The 22,159-nt window shown below is 36.0% G+C and overlaps 1 protein-coding gene across 6 annotated transcripts in view; it reads left to right on the plus strand.

Annotated features, from left to right (window-relative positions):
* spryd3 (SPRY domain containing 3) overlaps window positions 1-21,585 on the plus strand; it is a 38,164-nt gene extending 16,579 nt beyond the window's left edge. For all 6 annotated transcript variants that reach the window (XM_043224708.1, XM_043224704.1, XM_043224706.1 and 3 more), the window contains exons 7-11: window positions 5,636-5,785; window positions 12,596-12,653; window positions 17,275-17,394; window positions 17,537-17,670; window positions 18,892-21,585. In XM_043224708.1, coding sequence (XP_043080643.1) covers window positions 5,636-5,785; window positions 12,596-12,653; window positions 17,275-17,394; window positions 17,537-17,670; window positions 18,892-19,026 — 597 coding nt within the window. In that variant the 3' untranslated portion in view covers window positions 19,027-21,585. The remainder of the gene's footprint in view (window positions 1-5,635; window positions 5,786-12,595; window positions 12,654-17,274; window positions 17,395-17,536; window positions 17,671-18,891) is intronic.
* The last annotated feature ends 574 nt before the right edge of the window (window positions 21,586-22,159 follow it).

The raw sequence follows: 22,159 nt of genomic DNA on the forward strand, positions 1-22,159 counted from the left end.
TTCATAATTTAAAAAAAAAAAAAAAAAAAAAAAAAAAACTAAACAAAAAAACTTTGGTTTGATCCCATTTGTTAATATTAGTTAATGCATATTAACTAATGTAGTAATCTAATAAAAAAGTGTTACCAACTCCAAAATTATTTTAACCTCAGTGACCCCTGTTTAGTTTGAGGTTTTTTTGTTAGTGTTTGTCGGGAATGTTTTTCACCATCTGGTTAACAGTGAATTTTTAATTTTTTAAGTGAGCAGTTGTTTTTGGGTATTGACAGAAAGGTCAAGTATGTTGCGGATTATTTTTAGCTCCTCTGTCATTTCATCATGAACTAATCAAAAGGAAACCAAAAAAATTTTGTGGTTGATGTTCTTTAACATGACAGCTGTTTTTTGCAGAGCCTTTTAAATATGCAAATGTCTTTTATCATGCTATGTCCGACAGCATCAGTTGTAGCAGTCCTTTGGCAGGAGTGAGTGGTGATTGGGCAATGTCATTCCTGCAGCAATAACTGGTAGTGATAGTTGGATCTATTAAAAGGTGGTGAAAGACTCCAGAGATCAGGCCACTGTTGAGATTTCTTTTCCAGCTAAACACTAGTAGTTTTATTTTCAAGAAATACATAGCTTCAGTTTTGATTATAAGCCAAATACCAACACTAGATTGACACAACTAGGTATTTGCAGACATTTATATATCACTTTGTTTTGATAAGAGAAAGTATGTCTTGACATCTTTATATTGTTTTACAACAAGGACCCATTGGCATTCATTGATACAACATACAATAAAATATTTTTGCTCATGATAATTAAATGGATAGCTCATCATTCCAAACCTGTAAGACTTTTTTTCATCTTTGAAACACAAAGATGTTTTTGATGAAAACCATGAGCTTTCTGACCCCGGGCAATTTTAATGATGTTCTTATACTGCCTTTCTGGGCCTTTAATTTGTGAGTTCTATTTCTATATATGCAGGGTCAAAAACCTCTCAGATTTCTTCAAAAATTGTAACATTAGTGTTCTGTATATAAACAAAGTCTTAAGGTTTTGGAATGGCATGAAGGTTAGTAATTAATGGCGTAATATTCATTTTTGGGTGAATTATCCCTTTAGTACATAAATACATGCTGTAAAATAATATATTGCTCATGTTAATTCATGTTATTTTAAGTTTAACATAGTAGTAATGTTGTGTCTTGCATTAAAACTTTTAATGTAGTTATTATTTCATCTTTCACCCTCTCTTCGAGTATCTTTATTGAATTAAACATGTAACTTTAGTTCTACTCAAATACCCAGTATTATGATTGGCTAATATGTTTGCATAGAAAATCAGTATGAACGCTGACAACGGAGAAAATAATCCAGAGTAACCTTGAAGGGTTTTATAAATCTGGATCCAGCTGTTCGATCCCAGGTAGGTTATACCGCACCCTAAGCTGTAAATATTAAAAAGCCATCAACAGATACATTACATAACTTATAGCTTGGCTGCGGCATATATTTATAGTTTTTAACCACTCCACTTTGATTAACAGCTTCTTGGCAATGCCTTCACCATATTTAACTGATTCACAAATAATCTAAGATTCAATGTCAAGCTAATTTATAGTCTCACATTAATGTAGTGAGGCGCTTTATTAAATAATCTTAAAGGTGATTGCTTACCCAAATTATGTCATCATTTGCTCACCCTCATGCTATTCCAAATATGTATGGCTAACTTATATATATTTTGAAGAACGTTTGGATCTTTTTTTTCTTTTTACTTTCCTTATAGAGGCAAATATTACTTAGACATTTATCAAACTATTTTCTTTTGTGTTCCACAGAAGAAAGTGTCACCGGTTTCAAGGCCCTTCCACATGAGTAAACAATGACGAAATGTTAATTTTTGAGTATCCATTTAAGGTTTTTTTTTCCTAATGCTGGTCTCCTTCGGAAAAGTCATGCCGGTTTCCACAGCCAGGAGCAGCACAATTATCTTAATCTTTTTAACTTGTCTCAGCGTCTTAAAAACGTATTATCGAGGCACGCCGTAACGGTCAAAGACGTCTGTCAAGTGTGCATTTCTCAGAAAAACAATTAAAAACAGTGCAGACTGACATGTTTTTCCAGCTAGATGCAGTAGAGTGGCCATGACGTGCAGTTCTTTTAAATTAAAAACAAGGCACAGAGATGAATGAACATGTCTTACGTGAACAACCTCAAGCAGTACTTTTTGTGCACAGGAAAAGGGACTGTTCTGCTCCATTTTTAATACTTAACCTTCTGGGCACCAGTGAACAGGTCAAAGAATTGATTATCCTAAAAGTAGAAAGTTCTTTGGTGGAAGCAATTATGTGCAGATGTGTTGCAGAAGACAAATTTTTAATAGCTTTAAATGTTCTATGTATGGTGTTGTCTCTTATAACAAAATTGTCACACACAATGTATGAAACACATAGAATTTACTCTCATACCAAGCTGCTCTTTGTTGGTCAATGACTAACTCAGTTGAACCCAGTGCAGAGTCTTAATGAGGAAGTCTTTTGCACTTAACACAAAATTTCTGATTGCGTGGATTCCTAAAATGACTGAATTTTGTCCATTGTAATATGCAGAACAGCAGTGTGATCTCACCATAGAAGAGTTGTGCAAAGTGATGTTGTGCAATGAACTAAAAAATCTCATGACCCATTATTTGTGAAAACATAATGGGTCATGAAATAAATGGATGGCGGTATTCCTGCCACATCTTGTCTAAAAACATTTAGAAATTGTACTGGGATACCATGATGTAAACATACAAAAGTACTACTCTATCATAGATCATTTGAAATCATTTTGTTTAGCTTTTTTAGGACCATCTTGGACATCATGTCAATTAAATGAGCAGCTGACTACCAAGTACTTAACACTCTAAAGAACAAGGTGAATTAAGAATGAATTGCATTTGGACAGACTTTGAGTAACCGCTGGCCGACAGACGGCTTATAACAACATCATTCTTCAGAGATTTAGACTGAGGCTGTCAAAACATAGACCCTGTTTTAAAGACTGAAGACGAGCAAGACAAACATCTCAGCGTCTCCACTTGTGGGCGTCTCCCTCTTTGTGTCCTCCGCCTTTTTCCACATTCTCTGCAATGTGACAGGAAGTTGTGGGACTCGCTCGCAATGTTGCACCTGTTGCCGGGGCAGCAGGTCAACAAAACAAGCTGCCGCCCCCACGCAGGTCTGGGGATGGTGACGTTCGAGAGCATGTCGGATCTGTCAGCACTGTCATGCGAGCATGCTGGGAGTTGTTGAGAGCCGTTAGGAGTGGTATAAAGGTAGACAACCTCCCCATTACTCAGCATCAAGGAGGCAGGAAGGTGTGACTAGCTGCAATTTTGCCTCCATCCTCAAATAAGCAGGCAACTGCCCTGGCACGAAAACTTAAAGAGTTTGATGTTGAAAAGAAGAGTCGGGTGGAGGCAGGAAAACAAAATTGTTCTGCCTCTATAAAAAGCAACCCGCGTCTAATTCCAATAAATGGATATCAGTTCCTCAGTGGGTGCATCCACCAATGGGCCTCAGGAGATGTGAAGAGATCGTCTTCCGTTCCAAAAACATGTATTCTTCCATATTGAACACCAATCAGTTTAGTTGGATCGATCAAGTCTGCTTTGATCAAATCAGCTGCTGATTGTTTGCAGGAATTTGCGTCTTATTTTCTGTAGTTGATCAGTGGTTTTGATGTCAGCGGGGGATATTCTTGGACCACTGACAGCAATCTGTTTGTGGCCATTTAAGGGCTCAGTTGGACTTTTGCACGCACATTTTCGTGTTTTTCAAAATGTCTGGTCGTTACCAGCATGTGGTTGTACGAGGCCCCCTGTCAGAGTCTCTGTCTGACCTGCAGTTGTCTAGAGGCGTAAACAAGGATACCAAAGGTTGTTATAGATGGCATTGGCGAAATTTTTCCACTGCCCCAATAAAGTGCTGATTCTGACGTCGCAAACGGAAATTTCTAAGTAATTAATGACAACCAGTTGAAATCTGAAAGTAATCACCATGCTGTGTTGCGAGTTTAGAAGCTGTGTTGGGCTAGAAACAGAACATGAGAGAAGGCCTATAGCCTTTTTAGGCATCGTAGGCATGTGATGTCTGTGTTGGTTTTTACTTAAGTGTCTGTTTTTTGATAATTCAAATGTCATATGAAGGCCAGATTGAAAGTGCATATGATGCCTGCTTATCAGCTGAAGTTTTGTTCTTTTTTTATACGAAGATGCATGCCAAAAATGCAGTGTAGGTTGGAATCTGATGTTAACATTTAAATTGAACACTTTAAAGTGTTGTCTAGCCTTTAATCTGAAGTTAAAAGATGTATAGGTAAGTTCAAATTGAACTGTAGAAGATTTAACCAATTATTTTTGGCCATTCTTTTTTAGCCACGTATTTAATGCCCAAAAATGCTTTTCAAATATGCGCAAGATTATCAAATATACTGTATAATATAAACTATAATTCAGTCTTTTTAACTGGCTGTTCAAAAGTGCATAAGGCAGTCCATTAGGTTACATTTTTGAACTTTGATCACTGGATTCGTAGGACGTAGGATGCCTAAAAATGTCATTTAAGTTGGCAGATTTCCAGGTTTAATCTAAAGTGTTTTGACTTGGCCTATGAATTGTATGTTTGAGTGTGTGTTAGGCATCACTAGGTCGAGACGGTCTATGGGAGATGGCTCATACTTGCTGTATTTTTTTCTGTAACATTGTTGAATGAAACATTTGACCTTATGCCATGTCAAAATGGTTCCACTGGTATTTTTCTTTTAATTTTTAAGGATAGGTGGGGCTGTCGATACCACTCGCATGTCTGTAGTTGAAAGCCCATGCCCCACCCTCACTATCCCATGAACTTATTGAAGACAGGTCAACCTTTTTGTCTTGTCTAAATCTTATTACATCTTAGCTAACACACCTGATGGAAAATATCAATCTAAAGATGTGTCATCACTCCTGTGTGCTTGGGTTTGCCCATACTTGAACTCATTTCATGTAGATTATTCTTTGAAATATTCTTCTCTAAGTGCCCTGAGTTCAAAACCAGCAATATACATATATATACACACACACACTCACACTGCTGTTCAAAAGTATAGGGTCTGTAAGACTTACGTTCAGCAGGGCTGTCTGTATTTTTTTTTTTTTTTTTTTTTAACAGTGTGAAGTCTTTGCTATCACTTTTGATCAATTTAATGCATTTGGCATTAATGCATTGCCAAATGAAATTGAAGGTTTAATTTCTTTGAAAACAAAATAAAAACCTCAACACTAGTGTGTCTGAACATAAAATCTTAAACCAGTTTCAAGATGGCTTGCCATAAATCAAGATCTTCCTTTCCTTGAAAAACTGAGGCTTAGCAAGGTATATTTGCAGTGCAACATATCCGATTTCCCAAACCTGCTCACAGCCACACAGACTATTTTTATAGGTGCATCTGGTTTATGCCAGGTTAACCTTAAACTGACCAAATAATCCATCTGACAAGATCCTGATTCCTTCTACATTAGTAAACAGTTAAAAACACAACGTTAAAACATGCGTAATGATGCGTAATGCTCAATGTATATACATGTATATAAAGTTTTTGATATTTTCTGCCATAGCTTCTGGAATATGTTGGGAAAGGAAAGAGCATTATGGATGTTGGTCTGGCTCAGGCCCGGCAGCCCCTCACGACACGAAGTCACTACTTTGAAGTGGAGATTGCGGATCCCGGAGAGAAGTGTTACATCGCCCTGGGCCTGGCAAGAAGAGTAAGTCATTTTCTGCTGTTTCTCCTTTATAAATTAGCTACTTGGTTTAAAAGCATCCATTAAATCAGTGAATGTAGGTAAGTGCATGCACAAATGGATACAAAAGGCCAGTGTCACAATGGTATCTGTCACACAGATATTTTTGGTAATAGTATTGTCTTTTGATAAAAAAAAATTCTGAAAAAGAAGAGAAGTGTACACTAAACACTGGACATACATCAAGATCACAAATACAGCTTCGCAACTGTCCTCAAAACAGTTAGTCTGACATTATAAAATGCCTTGAGGTGTAGAATGCAAATAGAACGGGGGTTTGAGCAAATCACCTCAAACAAGCAGTTCACTCGTCTGTCATGGTTTACTCATCTCTAAGTCAATCCCATATGCCTTTACTTCTTTTGTCAAATAGTGACCAGTGGCTGTCAAGCTCCAAAAATGCATCATAAAAGATTTACAAAAGTAGTTCAAATGACTCATGAAAAAATCTTTTTTTGAAACCTTACAGTCATTGTACGAGCAACAGACTAATTATTTACCAAAAAAACCTTGCCTTGGGCATAGATTTCAAATCTCGCATATCAAATCTGTTTAGCACATAATGTGCTTAAACTCATTTATTTATAATGGGTTTTTCCATTTTATTGTATGTAAAAGAGCAATATGAACTTTGTTAGTGTTTTTATATGCATTATGTGCAGTGGTGCTTTGAAATGAGAAAGCAAAGTTAATGTTTTTTTTTTTTTGTTTTTTTTCAGCGCTCAAATTAACTGTCAAACAGTGAGCATGTTACTGTTTCACTCCCAAACACTGCACAAAAACCCTTAAATTGTGCAGTTTTTAGGGTTACGTTACAGCGAGTGGCCATGTAATGTTGCTGCTGCTTACATGTTTCAGATTATAAGCCACATTTTAGGTCAGTGATTAAAATGAATGTTTGGATGTCCTGACCAGTGTACTGTAATTGCTACATAGACCAGCCGTCGGAGACAATGCGACTTTGAAGCTTCCTCTTTTTCCTAACATTGTTATAATTTTGATCGACTAAGCCTCATGTGGTTGACTATCGGTTAGTTGACCATTAAGGGGCATCACATGACTAATTATATATTTTGTATTATTTACGTAATTTTATTTTTGTGCTGAAATTCTGAGGAGATACTGCCTCCTTTTGCTTCTTCAGTGGAGACACGCAAGATATTATCTGAGTTTTATTAATATTTTGCATGAGTTTTAACTTTATATTTTTAGTTTAGCATATCTCATTTTGTAGTTTTAGTGCAATTTTTAAAATTTTTCGTTTATAGTATTTTATCTGTATTTTAGTTTAGTTTCATTTCAATTTATAAAAGTTTTTCTATTACAGTGCAAAACAAGTGGATACAACAAACAAAAACAGAAATAGAATATCAAAAGTTACGGCAATAAAAATAAACTACCGTGACAACCTGGATAAGAGTGGAAGTATTTGAGTAGAACTAGCATGCATATTAATATTTAATGTTAATGATTAATAATAATAATAAAAAAAAGAACATGCTGATGATGATAATGGTAATAATAACATTCAGGGATGACAGCAGCCATATCACATTTTAAATAATATTAAATGTAAATAGTGAATAGTAGTAGTAGTAGTAGTAGTAGTAATGAGGATAATCATAACTGTAATGGTTTCATTTGTAGCTAGCTATAACCCTAAATTACACAGATGAGTACATGAGTTGGGATTTATATATTTTTGGTTATTTTTGAGTGGGCAATTGCTTTAATCAGGAATAGCTAAGGTGGGAACAGGAACGTGACCACCGTGTTCTCCCCTCTTCCTGACATCCTGTACAAGACCATGCGGAAAGTGGAGGGTAATTAGTCTCAGGTTGGGAACGGCAGACAGTAAACAAGCCTGTCATCTTGAGTCGTGCGAGGCTGCTGGTTGCTCGGAGAAACGGAGAGCAATTTGTTATTGTTTTTTCTAATTTTGACGTTTTCTAGAACTTTGCATCTGCGTTTCATTAAGTATCAAATATCATTTAAAGCATAGCTGCCTAATTACTGTTTACTCCCAATGGACGTGTACCGTGTTCCCTGCATCCTGTGTCTAGAGAGACGTTTACAAACAATGTGGTTGTTAATTGTTACAACAGCAAGTGCGCGTATCACCTCTGCCGTTTGAGGAACAGTCGGGGAATGGCAGCCAATCTAGGTAATGGCAGGATCTCGGCTGCAGAGAGAGAACATCAGATGGGCCGAATTATAAGATAGTCTGCTCTCTGCCAGTCCCAGTTTGTATGAGAGTATGATGGCGGATGTGGGGAGGAAGAGCAGAGCTCTTATCTGCGATCAGTGAACCCTCACCCCCTGTGAACGGGGACTTTAGCTGGCCGTACGAGCTCATACACATGCATCCGGAATATACACTGGGTTGCTAGGATGCAAGACAAAGATTTTCTTGGTTCTAACGAGGGGCGGAGGTGCGTACCGGAGCCTCGGCAGCCACGTCTGCATGAATGGGTTCGACCCTTATCACCTCCTGACCTTCCCCTCTAGCACCAACCCTTTCCTTTGCTCTCATCCGGCTCCGTGGGCTTCGGTTTCAACCAGCTCTCTATCACTTCCCATGGAGCAATCGAGGGAGTGTTTGTTCCTGAAAACCCTGGTGTCCACATTTATTTTGGAAACATTCACATTTCAAAGTGCAGATCAACTTTTGAAGTGTTCGGCAAGAAACACAATAGTCCGTCTGTCACCAATCCATCTGACCTCTTCTGGCACTCCATTGTATTTTTTTTCAACTTTGGCCACTTTTAAGATTTTAACAACTGGCTTGGAAAGATTTTGCCTTAAAAAAATATTTTTACTGCTTTCCAAATGTCTTGTATTAGTAGATTTTTAACCTTGTGCTTTCCCTCTTAACTGTAGAAGTCCAGCATCTGAATAGTTTTATAAAACTAAATATCTAAAGAAATACATTTTTTTATGTATTATGCATATACATATTGACAGAAGTCTTTTATTCTCCCATATGCTGCTTTATATATATATATATATATATATATATATATATATATATATATATATATATATATATATATATATATATATATATATATATATAGTTAAAAAACTATTTAAAGTTTCATATAAGTTTCATATAAGTTTAAATGTAATTTGTAATCAAAGCTGAATTTTCAGTATCATTACTTATCATTAAATGATGTTTTTACTATTCTACTAAATGTTTTTAATATTTTCTTTAAAGCCTATACATCTGATTTCATTATTGTTTTTATTTATAAATTTAATAAAAAAAAATTTTTTTGCTTTTTTTCTCCTCCTTTTTTCAGAAAATGAGACTGTCCCACAACTGTAGCATTGCTTTTTCAAAAGTTAGGTGCACTTTCTTGAAGAAATGAGACAAGTGATGTGTGAAGAAAACAAATAAATATAATTTGTGAACAGAACATTTTTATTTCCAGTAAAGCTGTAATTATGTTAAGTAAGATGTGTGGAAAGTCTTATGTATTTAGGAAGCAGTCAAGACAGACAATTTAGTTGTTTTATATCCAGAAATGCTTTAAATTATAATTTTCACCACTGTCATGTCTGTCACACAATGTTAAAAAATGAACTGAAGCGTGGCTGAAATTACAACATGGACAACAAGAATTCTTCTTATATACATAAACACTGTTGAACATTGTCAGGGGTGACATTAACAGCAGTATCAAGCAGCAGATAGTATATAGCTCTGGTGAGGCTTTTACTCTTTCTAAAATTGCTCGTAGTTTATTGTTTCATGATGACAGCAGCTTGCACAAATGCCATTCTCAGTGCCCCTATTGTGGTGGTTGAGGGCAGGTACCCTCTTGGCCTAATCTCTGCACTAAATATCATGTAGAGATGTGCATCTGCCTCGACCGGCAGCCTCTCCGCTACTTGTTGTCTTTGCCACAGTGTGGAAATGCAGGCAGCTCGAGTATCGCACATAAAAGCCCCGCGTGGATCTGATAGCGCTCTGCCGTGGTCACATATGCTACTGTTTGTGTTTCTTGGAAGCTCGATGCTTCTCTCTAATGGCTTTTGCAGTCTCCTCAGGGGGCCAGAATGCTATATGCATGAACAGCTCCTCTTCTCAAACAGGAGTATGCGGTATATAATTTCATTTGACGAATTAAAAAAAAAGCTGTTATGTGGGTTGCTGGGCCGAGCGGGGTGATTGATGGCTTGTGTGCGTTGCGTGGCATGCTAAGTGTCTGTTTGCTTGTGTGTTTATACGCGGTACATGATATGGAACACAGATGTAATCGTACGAATGCACGGAATGCGCTATCATTTATCATGGTGTCAGGGCACAGATGTAAACTCATTCAAAAATTAAGTAATGTTTGCAAACAGTTTACATTGTCATGTGTCGTTCCAGAGAATGCCACCCCATTGTCTCTACATGTTTCGAGCTGTTTGTCAGATTCGCCTTAGGTATCATCATTATCATCATCTCCGTGCTTTCTGTTGCACAACTTCATCGCCCAGTCCTGTGCTTCACCTACACCGGACCGAGGGATGTTAAACATGTCGTCTTTCTTTTTTAGAAAGGGATTTTGTGACTCGTTTAAATCTGTTTTAGGACTGGGTTTTTTTTTTGGTCCCCTGGTCTGTTTTCTCCTTTTTCTTATTAGAAAAACAGATGAAGAGATCTCGACTTGAACCATAACACAACCCTCTATCAGCCTTAACCAAAACAGTTCCCCTTGTAATCCTCTAGTCGAGATTACAGAATACCAGCACAAAATCTGCTCACCTGTGTTCCACTTATTTTATTGTTGATTTTAAAAAGAAATGATTTTAGGAATTGGTATTTACTTAAAAAAAAAAAAAAACGAATTCTTAATGCATCATTACTGTGTTCCTTTCGCATTTTTAATGCATTTTTTTTATCGTTTCTTTCCGTAAGTAGTTATTTTAAAGCATCCACAATAATTCAGTAAATAAAAAGTTTCTTTTTTAAGACTTATATTTTAAAGAGTTTTTTTTTTTGTCCACAAGGATGCATTGATTAATCGCATCAAAAGTTAGAGTAAAGATTTAAGACTATTCATCCAAGAATAAAAGGGAAAAATAGATGGAAATGTATCACAGTTTCGAAAAACATTCAGTTAGATTCAATTAACATAATTAGCTTTATGCAATAAAAAAATAGCAATTAAAAATACTGTGTGTGTGGTCACCCTCTTCTAATAAACGGTTTTGACATGAGTACAAATCTTAATGTTAAAGCATATAATATGATTTTCTAGGGAATTGTGTGCTTCTAATTTTATAGCAACAGTTTGGACAGGAGCCTTTTTATTCTAACATTACAATGCCTCTGTGTATAAGGCACGGTTAAAAAGAACTGACTGATTGAGTCCGTGTGGAAGAACTTGACCGGTCTGCATAAAATCAACTCCTAATCCCAGCTGAACACCTTCGGTGTGACTTTAAATGCAGTCCTTGAGCCAAAAACTTATCACCAAACACCAATGACTTGTACATATGGCTGCAGTCGTTTTAGACACTTCCAAAAGTGTTGCAGCAGATATGAAAATCTATTTTTAAATGCATGAATTATGTTTCCATCTTTGTTGCCACAGTTTTGGAAATGCCTTTTTCTGTTCTACAGAAGGGGGTGCCCCGCTACTAAGTCAAACTTACGTTAATGTTTTAAAATCATCACAGAACATCTAACTTCATTTAAGGGTAGACATATCAAGCTTCTTAAAGATATATCTCTTATGGCTGTGAGTCACGTTTTCGCTGAGTTACAGTAAATTTTATTGACGCATTTCAAACTGAACATCACGGAGTCCGAGACAGCAGAGAAGGCGCCCTGTTTATTGTCTTTATTTATCAAAAGCAGAATGTTTTGTTGACATTGTGAATGTATGCAAATATAAATCGACCCTTTACAGATTAGAGTGATATATTGCTCTTATCTGTACGATCAAAACTGAAAGTGTAATTTAAGTTCTTTTCGTCATTATCAAGAGAAGAAACAATCTAAACCCATTATAATAAATGTTATATATAGTTAGGCTACCTGTGCCCCCCAGCAGAAATATACAGAAATTTAATAAAATTATCAAACACTAAATTCTAAACTAAAAACAGATTAATACTTACAGCTATATACTGTAAAAGTTTTTGATTTCCTCTCGTGTCTTTTATTTTTTAAGAACAAACATCGCAACAGTTTTTGTTTTATCAAGCATGAATTATCATAACAGTTTACAGCATTTATGTGTTTGATACCCAATGCATACTTTTTTTTTTTTTTTTTACTTATTTGCATTAAGAATGTGTTTTTGTAGCACATATACAGTATTCAGGAGAATTGTTGCTACAGTTTTTTGGTAAACAGGCTGTAATAGTCTCTTTAACTATCAACAGAGAAATACAAAAATATCTTTCCATGTTGATTAACTCATTCTAAAATCTTATCAAGATATTGGCCGCTCCCTGTGTTTTTGCTGGCATGGTGTGTCTGTATATGAAAAAACATAACCTTTGCAGATATGTGACAGCAACACTTAAACCTAAAACAATGAGCCGCGATGCTGTAATTGTTTTCTGGCTATAGAACTCGGTCGTCTCTCCACCATATTAATATGAAAGTGTTGAGTGAGATTGTTAAAAGTGAAAGCGTGGCAAGTTCATGTTTACAGTAAATCCATCACTCCCATTGGTATCTGTAATACCAGACTGTTTCTCTTGTCTAATTGTTAGAATATGTATCTTATGTTTACTCATTCTTCCTCTCCGTTTTTTTTTCTCCAGGATTACCCAAAGAACAGGCATCCAGGATGGAGTCGAGGTTCTGTTGCATATCACGCAGGTGAGCAGTTAGAAGGTTTTACAGTTCAGTCTTTTGTAATTGTAACAGTCAGTATGTTTACATGCACATTTTTGAGCTACAGCAGGCTTTCGCATAATCTCAAACTATGGTTGCCAGAAGTTTACTTAAAAAAAATAATAAGGTAGCAGGATTTTAGGCTTAATGGGTTGAACAAATTTACAGTAAAAAAAAAAATTATATAATGTATAGTAGGTGCACAGCGTCATTCACACAAATACGAAAAACCATCATGGTAACACATGACACTAAAATAAAGCAATAAACATAAATTTAATAACATGAGATGTTACATAGTATACTAATATACTTAATTGAAACATTTTATTTAATAATAAACATCAAATGAAGTTTAGCTTTTTTAAAAATACAATAATTTTTTTACAGTACAGTAAAATCTTAATAAAAATATGCATAAGAGTTCATAATCAAATAGATTGAAGAATGAAATGCACTTAGTATTTGATATTTTTCATTGCATGCTCAGGCCAGTTATAGTCTGGTTAACACATGCATGGCATGATTTCATTTATACATAAAATCTGAAATAAAACTTTGAAAGTGTATGTAAAAGTACCCACTCTTTTCCCACATACAGTTCTATTTATACACAAAGCAGTCCACACATCCAGATCCTGTTTACATAAAGTTAGTTTTGTTTTCTCCGTTTTGTCATCTCTGCTTGTATTCCTATCACAGTTCATGCATGGATTACCCAGAATTCCTGCAGGTGGTGATTTTTTTTTTTTTATTATTTAGCTCCTCTTCTCTTTTCAAGCCTACACATCTATGGGCACCATCTCTACAGAGTGTGGAGGTCCTGGGTGCTGATAAGAGGATTGTGGAGATGAGATGAGTGTGTTGATTAGAAGCAAATCCTCTTGAAAATGGCAGAAGGATAAATAGCCCTATCTAACTCCACATGTCCCATCTTTCAAAGCAGCTCAAAGGAAGTTGATATCGGATAAGATTGCTGCTCAATGTAAAGATGGCAATCTTTATATTCAACCCCATCATGCCTTCATGCCACTCCACATAACAGATTAGTCACTGAGTATCATCCTGAATGAAACAATGTGCTTCTTTTGTGACTCACAGCCTATTGTTTAAGGGTGAGGGATTTTGCCCGTGAGCCAGATAAACATTGATGTTCTGATTTTTATTTATTTATTTTTTAATACATGTTTACGTCTGTTACTACCTTTAGTGGGTTATTTGGGTTCTTGGGTTATAGCTGCAACAGTGGAGATGTTATAAAATGCACTCTCATTAATCTTTTTGATAGCCCAGACATTGATAGATGTGTGTTTCCCATGATACTTCTGATGCATCTGGTCCAACTCCGTTACAAGTCTACCAGACTTTAAGCACTTTACAATTCAAAGTGAGCATAAATTAAGCATCAAGATATTACTAGATTGGGTAATTAATAATTAGGGATTAGGGATGCAAGATACACATCTGTACCATATTACTTATATATATATTCGATATTTAATTGGCCTTTATTATTTCTACATTTACAATACATTTGTTGTTATTTAAGGCTGGCTGAATATTTAATCTTTAAAACACCAATCATTTAATAACAATCTTAAATATATTTTTTCCAAGAAATAAAATAAAATGAGGTCATGATGCCTAAATTTGCTTTTGAAATGAAGTTTTATTATTTAAAAATAATATTTGTTTTTGTATTCATGAATTAATGAAAAAAGTTACATTTATTAGATTTTTTTAATTCAATATCATTGTTAAAATATGTAATGTGTTTTAGATATAAATATTTATTAATGTTATATTAAAACTTTTAAAATATTTTAAAATGTTTTAAAATATATAAATCAAATTAATAGAAAATTCCTTTTCCACTTTAATTCATAAATGTGTGTGTGTATATGTATGTATGTATGTGTGTGTGTGTGTATATATATATATATATATATATATATATATATATTTCAAAATATTTGATGGACAGACAGACTGTTTGTAGATGATAGATGGATAGATTAAACAGAGACAGACGTAATATAATTTTATTTAGCTTTTAAGATATATAGACAGATAAAATAGATTTTATCTCTAATTAAAATATAAAATATTTTTAGAAAATTTCTATATACATTTTTGTATATAAATGCCTTTCATACAACATGTGCATTTTCAAATTCCTTTTGTAGTCTATTAAAAAGTGTGTGTATGGATATATATATATATATATATATATATATATATATATATATATATATATATAGATGACTGAAAGAAATTTTGAAGGTTATTGACCATAACATCACAGTTATTATTGTATAGAAGCAAATGTTTGTACCAGTGCATCTCCAGAAGTGATGGAAGTTTGTTTATTTGCTGGTGAATTCGCCCAGGCCTTGTGCTCTCCTTGAGTGTGAAACATTCCGTCACATCATCACTCTCATCAGGGCGATGCAGTTTGTCTTTGGCACCTCGAGGAGTGTCAGGCTCTCTTGTCAGCTTTTGTGGAGCTGCATTTATGGGGCATGTCTTCTCTGCGCCTCATTGCGGCACCCGCTGATGGAGGTCTGGCATTGGCACAGAAGCGGGTCAGATCAGGGGGGCATGACTCATTGTCCTGCCCTGATCTATAAGAGGCCCACATCTATGACTCATAATCCTGTTAGTCATCTCGTAGAGACACGTTACAGCCACTGATATGTCGCTCTGGGGGTCGGCGTCCTCACACGCATCACAGCCAAACACAGCGGGGCTATTTGTATCTAATTTTGATGGAGAAATAATGCTGGAAGGTCAGGGTGATGAATCTGTTTGGAGTTAAGAGCAAGCGCACAATCCCCAGTCCTGCTTTAATTCATCCACTGACCGTGCCAAGTGGGTCGAAATAGCTGGCAGGGAGTCGCTTTACCCCAAATCACTATTTTCAGTCTCGTTCGTTTCGTTCTAGCGGGGCATCGTGACCCTTCCCCGTTTAGGTTACTTAAAAATGTTGATGACACGAACAAGCAAATGGTTTTTCCGTTCTCAGTCGCCAGGCTCATAAAGTGGCCTTCTTGTTTGCGGAAGCGAGTCTACTTTCCCGGTCTTTTCCCGAGAACAGCTCTGACATTCGAGGAAAGCCCTCTCCGCACTCCGGTGTACCGTTTCCTGGCGGCTCAGGTGCCAGAGGGCCTAAAAGCTCTCCAGCAGGCTCAGTGAGAGCGCGCGCCCGAACCCAAACGTCTATTTTTAGTCGCCTTCCTCTCCCACAGCGGTCGCGGTGTTTGCAGAGTGTGGTGTTGGGACAGAGGCCCACATGGGAATCATAATGATACAGTGTCTTCATCTCCCTCCACATGTTCAGATAGGGATTGTTTAAACAGTATCCTGAGCTGGGAACGGGTCCCATGACAACTCCACAAATATTTACCAGCCACACACTGCAAGAGGGTTTTTTTGTCTGCAGGCTACCTTTCCGTGTTTTTCTTTCACTCGCTCTTGATTGTTGTTGCCTCTTTGTTTTGTTATCTTCTTGTACAAGGAGAACTTCGACTTAGGAGAAAGAAACGTACAGAGGCATGAAAGCACATCTCCTTTCATCCTGTCAGTTTCTGGATGAAGAGCGTAATGCTTCTCTGGATCATTAAGAGCAAATGTGTGAGGAATGCAGCATTAGTGCTTAGGTTCACGTCGGGTCTTGACAGCGCTATGATGGGAAGCACTAACTTTAGCATTTCTGTTTTTGTCCTAAAATTCATTCAGGTGGTTAGTTTTCACCTCCATAGTTGACTGTAAATGGGTCAGCCTTGAGGCGAGACGAGGTACGGGAAAAAATATTATGAAATATGAAATCAAACGCTGTAAATCACTCATTTTGCGGGGATGCTGTCCAACAGCGACACCAGCTGATGATGTTTCAGGTGGAGGTAGTGCACTGTAATCATACCTGTTTACCACAGGTTTTCTGTATGAACATACGAAAATGTATTATTGTAGTCTTGTAGATTTGAAGCCATGTAAAAATGTTTAAAGTACAGTTTAAAAGATTGGAGTTGGTGATTAATTATTATTTATGTTTAAGAAGTCACTTGTGCTAACCGGGGAAATGCAATAAATTTTGATACATCACACACCTGTGATCAAAGCTGAATTTTCGGCAATCAAAACCCTAGTCTTCAGAGTATCATGATCATTCAGAAATCATTTTAAAATGCTGATTTGCTGCTCAAAAACATTTCTTATTAATATTAAAAATATATTTTTGGAAAACCATAATACGTTTTCCCAGGACTTTGTTAAATAGAAAGATCAAAAAGCAGCATTAATTTTATTTATATATATATATATATATATATATATATATATATATATATATATATATATTTTATGTTTTTTTTTTTTTTTTATGTTTTCTTTTGATCAGTTTAATGCATTCTTGCGGGATACTTTGACTACTAATTGACTACCTCCAAACTTAAAAATACACACATTAGTCCAGGTTTTTCTGACTGAATGGCGTTAATTGTTCCTCAATATTTCAGTCTATTAACGCTCAGGATATGTAGACTTAATTTACATATACATTTTGATATAAAATCATGGTTTATTAATGAAAGTTGTCCGTTAATAGATGATGGGAAGATCTTCCATGGAAGCGGAGTAGGAGACCAGTTTGGCCCTCGCTGTTTTGAAGGGGACATCATGGGCTGTGGAATAATGTTTCCTCGGGACTATGTGCTGGACTATGAAGGTAAAAACACGTATGTGGTGCTCATTAAAGATGATGCTCGCATCACTGTAGAAAATACATACTTTGGTCAGTTTAGCATGCTTGTCAGGAATGTAGTCCAGGTTTTTAGATGTGCATCCAGCTGAATTTGTTTCTCTGTCAGATGAAATGGATGACTGGGATGCTGCTGATGTACGACCAAAGCAGGGGCGTGTCGAAAATTTACTGTATTTGAACGATGAAGACGAGGAAGAGGGAGATGATCCAGAACAAGAACATGAGGGCCGAAAGGTCATGGTGAGTGTTTTTTTTAAATATTATATATACAATCAGATTTAACACAACAGGAATAAATGACAATACTTTGAAATAAAAAAACATTTTAAATTAAAAGTTTTTGTTTAAATGATATGTGTGTGTACTGCTTATATTTATTGTGTATATATAAACGCACACATACATGTATTTATATATATTTTTCAAAGTTAGGTTAAGGATAAATATGTATATATCATCTAAATTATGAATATAAATATATACATGTAAATATTTTCAAAATATGTATGTGTATGGATTTATATATACATAATAAATAGTACGCACACGCACAAAAACTTTTATTTTGGATGCGATTAATCAGTTGCCACTACTAGTAACGTTACTTTCACAGGGCTTTTAATCAAATAAATGTAGCTTTGGTGAGTAAAAGAGACTTTTTATTCAAAAACAAGCATTTATATCAAGCCTGTAGCGTGGGTATATATTTAAACACAATAGATTAGTGTGTGTGTGTGTGTGTGTGTGTGTGTGTGTGTGTGTGTGTGTGTGTGTGTGTTTTGTGGTTTTACCCTGTGTTTTACTATTTGACTGATAGATGTCTTAAATTTCTTGTCTCCTAACTTAATGACTTTTTAGGCCACAAAATAAATCGTTACTTCTACCAAAGTCCTGAAAGCCTCAGTTCTGACAGCTAAACAAATGAATCATCATTATTTGTTGTTTTTATGTTGTTTTTAAGCCGCTTGGACTCGGTCGTTCATCAAGTCAACCGTTTTAAGCTCGCTGAAGATTAATGCATTGAGGTCTCCCAGCGGGACATTACACTATCAAGAGCCTTCCATGCCAAAAATTGCACTGCGCGACTCTGTAATCAGCGAGTTTCTAACTGTCGACTCGACACGATGGCTTAACCACAGTGCTGTTCATTTTTGCCCTCTGGGTCAGAAGATCCTCGCTTCCACACTTCGCTCGATGTCTCTTAAGAGCCGTCTTTCGAGGGTACGGGATATCCCGAATGCGGTCGAGATGACTCGCTGATATTTCAGCCAGTCGCCCGGAAAGGCTTATTAGATATAAAAGCGCTCAAAAACGTTTGCCAAGTGTCCTCGTAATGCGTCCCGAAACAGCTTTGGAGGTAGCAGGACTGTCTCAGCCCCGTAGCTTTGGAAATGCTGACTCACTCTCTTCTCTCCAGCTGTGGAAATGCTGACTCACTGTCGCCCCTCTGTGCCCGTCTAGGTGTTCTTCACCCGGAACGGCAAGATAATCGGCAGGAGGGAAGTGGTCGTCCCGGTCGGAGGGTTTTACCCCACCATCGGGATGCTCAGCAGTGGAGAAAAGGTGAAAGTGGACCTCCATCCTCTCAGCGGATAATAGAGGAACGCCACATCTCTGAGCCACAAGCGGATGGAAAAGACCAAAAAAAAAAAAAAATCATGCTGAGATTTCGGTTGTCTTTCTTACGATTCAAGGCACTTCACAATGCAAGTTTAACACGTCTAACACTCCAGTGCATGTTTCATCTACGGCGATCACCTCGGCTTCAAACGGTTTACTGTGAAACCACATATAGAGGGGTTTGTGGCATGAAATGGTTAATATTAGGCCTCAAAAAGAACTGTTGACCGAAAAAAAAAAAAAAAAAAATTGTACAAAGATACATTTTGTTGGTTAAAAAAGCGTCGAAAATATTAAATTATATATTTTTAATGTACATGTACATATGTAAATTAATGTATTGGCTGCTATACAAACATTTATTTAGCAAATCAATCATGATATTAATAAACGACTAGTAGACACCCTAAAGAAACGTAAAGATGTGGCATGAGGGTGTTAATTATTAATAAATGATCAATAAATATAATTCAGTGGTTTCCACAAGCACTCCCTCACAAGTTTCTTGTGAAGGCGATGGAAGCATATTACGGTTATTTTTCTTATTGTGATTCATTTTGAATGTCATATTTAAAAAGTGCCATTTTTTTTGCTATTATTTCTGTCTGAAAATGAGCGGTTGAGGGGAAGGTGTTTGGCGGTGAATAGCATGGAGTAATTGCGACGTCAGCGGAGGCGAGTTGTATCGTCTCCTGTTGTGTATCACACAGTCATCCGTCTTTAGGAAACGCATTCAGCAACTCCAGACCAGAGCGCATCTGAGACCGGTTATTTTTCGTTTAGTTCAGGCTTTTCTGTAAATGTCGATTTTTTTTTAAATCGGTCTGTGGACATTTTTATCAGATATTTCAGGGCAGACGCCACATTGGAGCGAGAAAACATGGAGCCGTTTATTCAGGAATTGTCCACTGTAACGTGAGCTAGTCTGGTTCACAAACGCTACAAGCACTTTAGAGACGCCTCAGCTGAAGCTGATAGTCATGAGCGGCTGTTACGCTGCATTCTAGACTTCTCAAAAGATGCTATTTTGCACACTTCGCTGTTGCAATAATGCCCTCCTTCTGTCCTGTTACGTATCACATATGGAACAAAATGGTTTCATAGAACAGACTTTGCCAAATTTCATGTCTAATTTTGTCCCTTTCGATAGATTTCTCCTCCAAGATGTTTTTGAATATCATTTTTTTTTTCTATATTTTCATATATGCTTGAAGTTGCATCCTAGTTGAATCTCAGGACGTTGGTTATGTTCAGAATGAGATACTGGCTTGCTGCATACTGCACAGTGTATACTGTATGTCTACATATTTTTAAGAATTTGAGAAATAGCGCAAAATATTGAAAGCTTGTTTTGGCCACGGTATTAAAAAAAAAAACCTTGCAATGCAGACTTTTTTCTTGTAAAAAAGGAAAAAAGTTTGAACCTTAATTTTATTTATTTTTCAAGAAGAATTGCAAGTCAGTTGAATCAATAGAAAATTACAGTAAAAAAAAAAAAAAAAAGTACATTTCTTCATTTTTAATTGTGTGGCAGGAGCAAAATATTATTTGGGGAACTGTATTATATTTGTGCTTTGGATTATTTCTTGGATCTTGAAAAGTTGCCAAAAAAAATTACATTTTTACATTTTTAATTCCATAGCAAAAAATTTTATTGCAATAAGTCAGAATTCTGTAGGAGAAGATCCGCATTCAAAAGGTTATCTTTTTTTTCCCTAATTGTCACATTTTAACTTTGAACATTCACAATTACCTTATATAAATGGAATCAAAACTTGGCTATAAAATGGCATCAAAGTGTTACAAAGTGTTCAGTGGCCATTCCCGGAAACGAAAGGTCACGTTAAGTCCAACGCATTTTTGAGAAACGCTACTGTGCACATTTTGCCATTTCTATGCATAAATATTAATGCTATGCACAGTGTACTGCAGAAATAACAAGAATAGTATGCAATTCTGAATATAGCCATAGTCGTACTTGACAGGATGCACAGGGTTTCAGAGCACCTGCATCACCGAATAAGGAGCTTTGATTTATTCATCCGAAAGTTCCTCAGTGATTTATAACACCTTGCATGTTTATCATAGACTATTTTCTGCGGCTATTTTTCACCTAAAATACATTAAATTAGAATTGATGAGAAAAATTGTCATTCTAAAGAGAAGAATGGGTGTCACGTCTACTAAAGCCTTTCCATTTAGTGGTGAAATGAATATTCCAGATCAGATCATTTAACATAAAGAATTGCTTGTGTTCCAGACATAAATTGACAGCACAGGGAAGCCAAAACCAAATACCTCTATCAGTTAAGCTTATGCAAAAAGCCAAGCGGCTGTCCTCTCCAAGATCATCTGAATTCCTCCACTGGAATGTGGTTGCTTGGCGCATAAATGGGCGATGATCGTTTTGCTTTCACACAGTCTTACTAAATGGAGACTTGCGTTGAATATGTTGATGTGTTGCTCTAATTGTAGCATGCACTCTTTTGCTAATGTGTACATAATAAAGAAACTGTTATTTCCACACAAACCGTACTTGGGATTGCAGTCAAATTCCTTTTCGCACATTTTATACCTCCAGGGATTTTTTTTTTTTTTTTTTTTTACATTAACCCTTTGAAACCTGCCTGTTACTTTAATTGAAATTGGACTTGGGCTTAAAGGGTATACAAAAAAATGCATTTATGCATAATTCTAATGAACTAATGAAATGATGTTTTGGTTTTGTGTGAACATTTTTACATGGTGTAATATTAGATAACCGGAGACATTGAAATTTAAATTTCCCCACTGATAATGACGTCTCCGCTCAAAATAGGATGTTTATGCAAATAATATTTCAATTGCTCCGGCTCATGCTAATGATGGGACACAGAAAAGAAGTTAATAAAATGTGACCAGTGGAAATAGACTCTTTACAATTACGCTCATTTTTAAATAGTTACTGCAGATTTTAAAATGTTGCATTAAAACAACCAAATTACTTTTATTATACATATATTCTTTGTATATCATATTCTCTTCCCGAATAATTGCATGTCAGTGATTTTTATATATATTTTATAATCTCTTGAGTAAATTGATTAACTGATTTTCCCACTGGTTACAG

The sequence above is a fragment of the Puntigrus tetrazona genome, chromosome 23 (genome assembly GCF_018831695.1).
Source record: "Puntigrus tetrazona isolate hp1 chromosome 23, ASM1883169v1, whole genome shotgun sequence".
Lineage (NCBI taxonomy): Eukaryota > Metazoa > Chordata > Actinopteri > Cypriniformes > Cyprinidae > Puntigrus > Puntigrus tetrazona.